The sequence below is a fragment of the Megalobrama amblycephala genome, linkage group LG8, assembly GCF_018812025.1.
Source record: "Megalobrama amblycephala isolate DHTTF-2021 linkage group LG8, ASM1881202v1, whole genome shotgun sequence".
Lineage (NCBI taxonomy): Eukaryota > Metazoa > Chordata > Actinopteri > Cypriniformes > Xenocyprididae > Megalobrama > Megalobrama amblycephala.
The window spans coordinates 28,131,390-28,141,758 of record NC_063051.1 but is presented as its reverse complement, the minus strand read 5'-3'; the positions used below and the strand labels follow the sequence as shown (position 1 = coordinate 28,141,758).

General features: G+C 36.6%; 1 protein-coding gene across 4 annotated transcripts in view; it reads right to left on the bottom strand.

Moving 5' to 3' along the window:
- Window positions 1–806: 806 nt before the first annotated feature.
- myh10 (myosin, heavy chain 10, non-muscle) overlaps window positions 807–10,369 on the bottom strand; it is a 72,866-nt gene continuing 63,303 nt past the window's right edge. For all 4 annotated transcript variants that reach the window (XM_048200339.1, XM_048200341.1, XM_048200342.1 and 1 more), the window contains 7 exons: window positions 9,238–9,366; window positions 9,010–9,098; window positions 7,777–7,900; window positions 7,457–7,665; window positions 7,239–7,347; window positions 4,723–4,895; window positions 807–2,738 (listed from right to left, as the gene is read on the bottom strand). In XM_048200339.1, coding sequence (XP_048056296.1) covers window positions 2,603–2,738; window positions 4,723–4,895; window positions 7,239–7,347; window positions 7,457–7,665; window positions 7,777–7,900; window positions 9,010–9,098; window positions 9,238–9,366 — 969 coding nt within the window. In that variant the 3' untranslated portion in view covers window positions 807–2,602. The remainder of the gene's footprint in view (window positions 2,739–4,722; window positions 4,896–7,238; window positions 7,348–7,456; window positions 7,666–7,776; window positions 7,901–9,009; window positions 9,099–9,237; window positions 9,367–10,369) is intronic.

Sequence of the window (10,369 nt, the reverse complement as noted above, 5' to 3'; positions counted from 1 at the left end):
AATGAGGCCTAAAAAAGGGTTTTCAAGCGTCAAAATAAGTAATACAGCTTTGAATTGTTTTAAATTCATCAAAATCGGTCCTGTTTGTTTTTTTCCTGAGCAAAAAATGAATATATTTTTGCCATGTTTTACAGAAGACACCCACTAAAATGTCATTCAGTGAAACAATCTGGTCAACAAAAAAATCTATTTATGCCATTACCCCAAATGCTAATTACTTGTAATTTTACATTTTTAAACTTTGCCACTATCCTAGGTTTTGCCCATTTTACAGCAAGAATATTTTAATCATTTAAATGCAATAAAATTTAGTATGCTCACTTATTCTTTTATGTATTTTAATACATACAGGTCAGAATGTGTTTTTGCAATTTTTACATAAATATGTTACACTGAATGACAATGGAGCATTATTTTACAATCATTTTGACATTTTATTCTCCCAAAACTTATTTGAACCTTAAAAGTAGACATTTTACTTGCATTTACTTGCTTTCTATCTATATAAAATCAATTTTGTAAATTTGTATTGATGTGGACCTCTAAATGTCTTTGACCCACGCACACACATTTTATATATATATATATATATACACACATACACACACACACACACACACACACATATATATATATACACACACATATACATACACACGTGTATAGTTAGCAAGCATTAAAAATCCCATATCGGTTAACCACTATGTAACATATGATACTGTAATGAACACTCGTCACCCTTTTTTTTTTTTTTTTTTCCCAATAAGAAATGAAGAGCAACTTCAGAAACAGGAAAAAAATCATGCTGCTTCTACAATGAATGTTTTATTTTTTCCTTTACAAAACTCACTGTCATCTAGAAATAGTTACAGTATACAAGAGAAAAACAAGAGGAGAGACATTTGCAGTTGAACGCCTGGTTGTCAACAGCCAGTCCAATAATAGAAGTGATAATATCGCAATAATAATGATAACTGCAATAATAGTAACTAGATCATGGATGATAAAGCTTTAAACCAAATGAAATCACACTTGCTCCTCGCTGCCAGAGGCAGAGTCTTCTTCATATCAAACCATCATTAACACTGATTTCCCTCAGATCTGCATGAGAATACAAGGGATAGGAGACTGGATATACTGGATATGATTCATAGCACAGTAAAATACAAAAGAACAACAAAAAAAGGGTTACATCGCATTTTTATTTCAATTGCCTTCAGCCAGTTTTGCCTTCATGTTAGCGTTTCTTCATTACGGATACGTGACATACTTTCATGGATGTTTTCTAATTAGTGTCTAAGGCACTTTAAGAAACACGTCATTAAATGCTAACAGTGAAACATGTTAGTACGGTTTCTCTTAATACTACTAGTGTTCAAAGCATCCCATCCACAGCTAAACTCGACGTCTTTGAAGAAGATGCTCTTGAGTTTAGGAAAATTCAGTGAAGTGCCTGTGAATTATCGTGTTCAGTATTCCCAGTTGCTTTCAGCGCTGATGAATGAGATCTCTCACTGACGTCTGGACCTAACTGAAGCGCTTCAATCATCTTTATTTTAAGTTTCAATCCACTTCCTTTGGTGGCTATATTCACTTGTAGTGTATCTAATAGAGCAGCTGGATTTGAGAAGTACCATCATTCTGTCACATATAGGGGGAAAACAACCATAAAGAGATTACGTATGTAAAGGCGTGTAATGCTTCATCTTGGCATGCATTTGCATCCACAATACTTCATATTTCCTTTCCAGTTGAAGTGGCCTCGTACGGCTTTTCTTACAATGTGCAGTTAAAAGCGATTTGCAGTTAGATCCAAATTCTTAAAACACATCTGTCAGCCGAATCTCCCAAATAAGATAAAACAGACCTCGAGTTAAATGAAGATCGATCACTAACACAGTCACCTGCCGTATTTCTTGTCTTTTGACTATTTAATGTGTTTAAATGGTAATGAGATGCTGAAGTGAGCAGCTTTTTCACAGTTTTTTTTTTCCTTTTCTGGTCCGTTTCAGATCCGGTCCAGTGCCACAGGACATTTTTTTTTTTCTTTAAATGTTGGCTTGTAGCAAACGAGCAGCACATGCATCTCAAATTGACCCAAAATCTGCAGAACATGTTAATCCGGAGAACTGCACTGTACAACTAAGATCCGATCTGTCACATTTGCTTAGCTAGCTGATGGTTTTACATCATTAAACTAACGCTCGTATGAATGAGCATATTCATGTACACAAAGCAAACTCTGATGTTGGAAATGCACTTGTACTTCTAGTGTGATCTGTTGTGAGCGCAGTATTTTGTAGGCTACAGTTGCAGGAAAACACTAATTGGTGTGTGTATGCTGTCTTGAAGCATCTTGTATTAAGAACAAGGCAGAGTTGATGCTCTTTTGGTAGGGTGGGGATAGAAATTGAGGGTAGCTTATGTCTGAGTGAGTATGTTGAAGTGTTAGTGTGTGTGTGTGTGTGCGCACATCGCTCACTGGTCCTCTTTCTGTACCGCTGACCCCACATAGCTAAAGGAGAAGAATGAGGTGCTGCAAGGTGTCATTTTATAGAGGTGGAAGCAGTGGGGCTGGATGACCACAGGAGGGCGCTGTGCTCTATTCCGCTTGAGCCGGCTGGTTCTCGTTCAGGTCGCTGGCCTTGCTGTCTGCATCATCGTCAGACAATTCTCCCTCCATCTGCAGCTGCCTGCGCCCAGAACGGCTTGATGAGAAGCTAACAGGACCTCCTCGCCTGCAGGAGAGAGCCAACAGGGCATTAGAGGGTCCCTGACCCACTGTCACTTTAATATTATTTATAGACTATGAGATGATTTATTCCTATTTTGAATTGGCTTTTATTTTTATATTTTCATTTTAATTTGAGTAATTTTATGTACTTTTGTCATTTTTATTAGTTTTTTTTATATTTAGCATTCATTTATTTTTATTTCAGTTTTAATCATTTCGTTGTGCTTTTTTAAATTTTTATTATTTTTAATATTTCTTTTTAGTATTATTTTTTATTTCAATTTACATAATTTATTACTTAAACATTTGTTTTGGTTAAGGCATTTCTGATTTTCATTTAAGTATTTTCAGTAGAGATTGACCAATATATCGATTTACCGATATTTTCCCTGATATTTAAGCATTTTACCATAATCGGTTTTGTAACATCGGATTTACCGATAAACGGCGCCATCTTATGGGTGTTTTGAGAATTGCGTGCATGATCGCCATTACAGCGCATCTGAGGGGAGACGAGACAACGGCGTACACAGGTAAAGTATACTTATCTGCTTTGCTGTAATTAGTAAACTTTATTTAACATAACAGCCATTAATGCACAAATTAGATGTGTTACATAAACGCCTGAAATGTAGCTAGTTTATGCAGCTTGTCTCTAAGAAATAGAGACAAGCTCACGGAGTCACGCAAGATAATCCGTCACATCCTATCCCAATAAAGATATAACTTTGCATGAATTAAATAATAGAGCCATGAATGAGCACATGTTGGAAATAAAAGCACTGAATTTAATTCTCTCTCTTGTCTATGCAGATCATTAGTCTCGTCTGCATTTTGCCGTTCACTCAGCGGGTTGATGCTCGGCCACCGCATGTAACTTTTAACAAGATTCACTTTTTTAAAACACTAATTATATAAACATTTACTATTTAACTATTAATTCGCTAATAAACATTCAAGTAAACAACTATATGGAAATTAATTATTATCTACACGAGCGACCGCAGTTTGAGTATAGTTCTGTGTAAATGCATAGATAAAAAGCGCTTTGTCAGCAGATATTTCATAATCTACAATGGCAAAAACATCCTGATATAACATACCAGTTGAGAAATGCAATAAAATACAATGTTTTGTTTGTTATATTCCTATATTCCAGAGAATATTATTCAGTTATTTTACATTATCCAGCAAATTATTCTTCACTCTTTAGCCTATTGAACAGCTTATAAATCTACTAAAATTGTAGTTTAAAATGAAGTATTACATTTCTGCAAAGTTGATATGACTCTACTGTCTTTATTTTCTCCATTTGAAAACATTATACATTCTACATTTATTTTGCTTATTGTTAACATTAGTGTTGCTGCTGATGCTTTTTAAATAAGATTTGTTTTGTTTTCTATGCAAGGAGGGAGTGATTGTATAAAGTGATTTGTTTAGTTCAGTGGTGTTGTAATTGTGTCAAAAACAGAAGTATAACAGTAAATAAATATCGGTTCTGCACATTGGTTATCGGGCACATAAATTATCGGTATTGGTTCTAAAAAAAAAAAATAAAAAAAAAATCTATATCAGTCGATCACTAATTTTAAGTGTATTTTTTTTTTTTCATCTAATATTTATATTTTATTTAATTTCAGCTTTATTTCAATTTCTGAAAATTATTTTTAAAAGCTTTAGTTTTAATCAACAGTAACAACACAGACCCAACCAATGAATTTACAATTTATACAACAATCAGTTCTGGTCCACCAATTAGGTCATCATTCCATAAGTGCTGCTATGGGACTGTACCGTTTCACTGCTGACAGGACTTTGTCTGTTTTTACGGTTTTTGTGTCTGAAATTGCAGTGAATATCAGCTCAACTGTCCGCACTGACAGTCTGACCGTTTGCTGCTTCATTATTAAACTGTAGGACATGACATGAAAGCACAAATAAACTAAAGTACATCAACATATAACTATATTGGCACAGGCCTATACCTGAGACGGTTTTTGAGCGTGTTGACCTCACGGCTCAGACCCTCACTGGCTTCGGTGGCATCGTCCAGCTCTCTCTGCAGCTTCCTGCGCGAGGCGTTAGCTCGAGTCGCCTCTTCCTCAGCCTCCTCCAGCTGCCTTTTCAGCTGCTTCATGCGGGAGTTTGCCTTTTCCATCTAAAGACAGACAGAAGTTGTGAGTCTTTGATTTCTTATATTGCTGTAATTGACAGGATGAGAGATAAACAACTAACCACAATTAGGGCCGAATTCGACAAGTGTTTGATAAAATGTTTATGCACTATGCGAATAATGCTGCACATGCGTGTTGCAGACCGTCACACTGGTGCCAGTACCAATACTTATCAGCCTAACTGATAAGCGCTGCCATTTCGGTTGCGTATGAGAAACATTAAACAGCAAACATGCCAAAAGCGCAATGACACAGAGCTGCTCGTTTGAACCGCGCACCACACGGAAAATTTATCAGCTCGGCTCAAAACCCACCTCGGCGTGAGCTTAGAGCGAATGCATTTACTCGCTGACTGTCTCAGTCAAGTGACCACTGAACAGTGCTGTGAGATCCAGTGAGAAGTGTCTGAGTTTGGTGCGGATTTGGGGCATACAAACCACAAATCAAACACCTCATGATTTAAACTAGTTTAAAGGCCAGATGAAACAGCGCTGACATTCTCAACAACACTGATCCGGAAAACAAGACAAAACAACTTGTACATTTTACCATGGTAGTGAAGTCCAATGTGTGGTTTAACCTGTGGTTAACATGATCCAAATAATATGGAAGACCAAATTTTACCCTATTTAAGGTTGTTACAATTTTTACAGATGTTACGGTTTTTGTTAATGAATCCCAACTGCATCCCAACTTAAGCTGCTGTTACTGTCACAACTCAAGCTACTGTCAAATGGGCATTTTTAAGAGACGAAACATAATTAACTGCCTGGTTTCTACAGTTTACACTTGGGAGTAAAAAACTGCTTTTAAACTTGAAAGAAATTAAAGATTTGACATTTATCGTGATAATTATCTATATATCGAATGTTAGGAAAAAATTAGATTGTGCTAATTTTTTGGCCATATCCCCCAGCTCTAACCAAGATTTATTGTTCACGAGATTTAGGGTTGTAAATAATAATTTGAATACAGCTCTGAGAGCAAAGTGGGATATAGTGCACTAGATCTCAACCTTTTTGACTTCAAGGCCCCACTTTGTGCAAGACAATATTTGAAGGCCCACCTATATATAGTAAGCTGATATGTACACTACAAGTTAAAAGTTTGGAATAAATAAGATTTTTTTTAAATGTTTTTGTTTCTTATGCTCACCAAGGCTGCATTTATTTGATCAAAAATTAGGGATGCACCGAAATGAAAATTTTGGCCCAAAACTGAAAAATCTGGATGCACTTGGCTGAAAACCGAAACCGCTTTTTAAAGATGATTTATTTCTTATTTTAAATTAGCTTTTTTTTTTTGTAGAATTGTACTAATAAAAACAATAACCAATTAAATAAAATAACCACAATTCTATTGAAAGTAAAAAAAATATATTAATATTAAATATTGAATATTATTCTTTATTCGGTTCTATGAGCCAGAATCAGATTTAACAGATTTGTTTTTTGACCAATTATCCAAATAATGTATAGTCCTACAAAGCTATTATTATCAGAGCATGTGAGCAAAGCATAGCGGGGAGTGGATCAGTGAACGAGAGGGTAGCGTCATTTTACCAGTGTTGCCCAGCATGGCTATACCACACCATGTTACAGCAAGTAGGTCTATTGCAAACAGAAACAAGTATACTACTACATAGAAATTTCATGTCGATGCGTTATTTGAGCTGACTTTGCTTTTTGGGATAAGCATGAGCGGTACATGAGTGGAGCATGGGCCGGGCAGTATATATTTTCAGCTTTTTTTTGCCAAAAACCGAAAATGCCATTTGGCAGCCAAAATTCTCTATCAAAAATGGTAATATTGTGAAATATTAGTACAATTTAAAATAACTGTTTTCTATTTGAATATATTTTAAAATGTAATTTATTCCTGTGATCAAAGCTGTATTTTTAGCATCATTACTCTTGATGCACATATCTTCAGTGTCACATGATCCTTCAGCAATCATTCTAATATGCTGATATGGTGCAAAGGGCTTATGCGTCATCAAGTGTCTCAAACAAACCTGTGGATGTCTTTGAATTGACATGAACCTCACAAACTTTGGCAAGTCCAGTGACTAGTTTATTCACAAAAGCAGTCTGGTGCCTTAGTGGCAAAATACATTTTGGAAAAGCAAGCCAATCAAATTGAAATGGACAACTTCAGACAGTTTGCCATTTTTGTAGGCATCACATGTTTCATAAACAGCCCATGGAAATGTTGTCTGAAACGTTGAAAGTGGAAATTTAGTTTAATTTATTGCATTTAATCAGTAGAAGCAGCTCACGACCCAGTACACTTTGAGAATGAAGATTAGTATTTTGGGTTTCATTCACCTGCTCTTTGTACTGGTCGGCATGGCGACGCTCATCCTCCACTTGCATGAACACTTCTTTCAGTTTCTTCTCTGTGCGACGCACAATCTTATTTGCTGCAGCTCTCTCCCTGTGAAGTGCACAGATCATACATCATTAACAAAAAACCACTGGCACTAATTTGTGTTTTGGTAGATACAGAATGTGAAGTTAAATGGTTTCTTTTCATTGTTGCTTACTTTGCTTCCTGTTCAAGTTGCTCCTCTAGCTGGATAATCTTGGCCTCCAGGGCGGCGATAGATGCCTTGAATTTCGATTTGATGGATCCCTCCAGTTCTTGCAGTTTGGCCTTCAAATCTTTGTTTTGCCGCTCCAGCTGCTGACGGGCGTTCTCGCTCTTCTGGGCAGCACTGCGCTCTCCTGCCAGCTCCGTGTTCAAGGTATCCACCTGAAATGTAGATTACGCATCTTACAAAGCTCCCAAGCACATAGAGCTTTGAGAACAGACCATGTTTTTAAAAACTAGACAAGTTTCCTAGTAGCTTCCTCAACACTGAACCTGCATAGTGGTCTTGCGGAAACGGTCGTTGAGAAGCTCCATGTTGCTTTGTTCTTCCTCAAGCTCTTCTTCCAGCTGGGCGATACGAGCCTCCAGCCTTCTCTTCTCATCCAAGAGAGCTGCCCTGAAGGAAAACAAATGTGAATGAATGATAAAACTTGTTTTTGTACAAACTATGAACAGAGGAGCAAATGAATGAACAGTAAAATATATTAAAGCCAGCATGAAATGGAAATTGTGATCATCTTTTCTTCTCTATTCTGATATGCATGAGTGAAACGGCCTCTCGAATGAGTGAAAATGTAGGGCATGACTTGATTTTGTCCATCGGGAACTGATCGGATTGTTGTTGTTGGCTAATTGCTGCGATCTCATGCGATTGACAAGTTGCTGGAGAGGAGGGATTATTGTCCTGCCCTTATGCCGGTATACATATCGTCAGAAGAGATGTCACTGCGAGCGGCAGGGGAAGTTAATGTTTTTGTTTAAAGACTTTTTGAGGGCACAAGAAATAAATGTGCATGAATAAATCATTTATAAAAAACACCACAAGATTTTAATCAAATATAAGAATTGATCTCATGGTGACTTGAAATCAAGTCCACATGAAATCAAAATTGACCCTATTTACTTTGCTAAAGTACATTACTAGTCTTGTGGTTAACAATTAATCTGTTAATCCACAGAAGAAAAAAAAAAGTCATTTCCCCTCTGGAATGGCATTCCTATTCCGCTTCACTCAGAAATACATCAAAATACTCAATAGTCAATTGCAACTTCCGGTTCAAGCTGACTTTAAAGGGATAGTTCACCCAAAAATGAAAATTATCCCATGATTCACTCACCCTCAAACCATCCTAGGTGTATATGACTATCTTCTTTCAGATGAACGCAATCGGAGATGGATTTAATATTATCCTGCCTCTTCCAAGCTTTATAATGGTAGTGAAAGGGGGGCGTGACATTTTGAAGCCCAAAAAGCGTATCCATCCATCATAAAAGTAATCCATACGGCTCCAGGGATGTTAATAAAGGCCTTCTGAAGTGTAGTGATGGATTTTTGTGAGGAAAATATCCATATTTAAAACAAAATTTAACTTTAATAACTAGCTTCTGTCAGACGGCCGTACGCACCGATTTACAGCGAAAGAGTAACCCTTGAGTAAACCATGGGATAATTTTCATTTTTGGGTGAACTATCCCTTTAAGAAACTTTGCAGCACAATGACTTACTTTCCAGAGGCGCTGTTAGAGATTTCATCTGCCAGCTCATCTCTTTCCTGTTCTGCATGACGTCTGGCTCGCTCTGAAGATGCCAGGTCCTAAAAACACAATCACAACCAAACCATGAAGACTTGCCAGTCAAACTAATCATTTAAAACAGTGTGTGGAAAAACAAGCAACAGATGCTTCAGAAAGGCTATTTTCAGATGTATTTCAGGCTGCGTATTGTTGGCTCACCTCTTGCAGCTGCAGAATTTCAGCCTCAAGACTCTTGAGTTTCTTCTCATTCTCTTTAGACTGAGCAAAGATCTCATCACGAGACGTGCGTGCCTCCTCCAGCTCTCTCTGATAGTCCTTCATCTGGGCCTGTTTTGAAGAGATGTTGCCATCTGTGCTTCTAATTCATATCTCTGCACTAATTCTAGTGACTTAATACTATATATCAAAGTAATGCAGTGAGTAGGGCTGGGCAAAAAAAATTAGATTTTTCAATTATTCGTGTTTTTTTTTTTTTTTTATAAATGTGGTTGACCCGGTCCACAAAAGCAATGAACATTTTTTTCTGTGTATATATTTCTGCAAATATTGAACATAATACCTGATTAACGAGTATCTTATTACTAGTCTCCTCCACTGGATGTCATCCTCTTATTTATCTTGCGGCGAGTCGGTCATTCATTCAGTGCTTAACATGGTGCTTAACAGCGTGAAAGATATTCCAGACAGTTGAAGCAACTGTTAGTGTCCCAGTCGGGCCACTGATGCATTGAAAGTTTTTCATTTGCTTGTGTTTTTAAGCCTTGCCAATTTAAACATTCACGTGAAAGAGAACTCAATTCAGTACAGCACTGTGTGAAGTTTTGAGCGTCTCAGCGTGCGAATACTACATTTCCCCTTAATGCACTTGAATGGACAAATTCACACAAAATTATGTCAAAATGCTCGTCTAGGCGAGTATCCTTGTAAATATAGTCAGTTATGGCTTAAGTGAACTTAAACAGTAGAGAAAGACAACATGTGTATCAGTATACTGGATCCATGCATTAGTCTTAAAGTGACAACAGCATAATATTCCTGTCATTAATGTTAATCAAACAACAAAAGGAAAATAAAAATTACTCACTACTCTTGATTGAATAACTTTTGTAACTGTAATAGGATTATTCTATATTTAATTTATACAGACTATGCAGTGTTATTTTTCATTTGAATATTCAAATTGCTATTGCTTGTAGAGAGGGAGTTTTAACTGTGGTATCAAAATTGGAATCGAGAATTTTGAAATTTCACTGGTATCTAATATTTTGGTGTCATAACGTTATTACAATTCAAGGTTACATGGGTCAAAAACAACAACTATTTTAGTTTA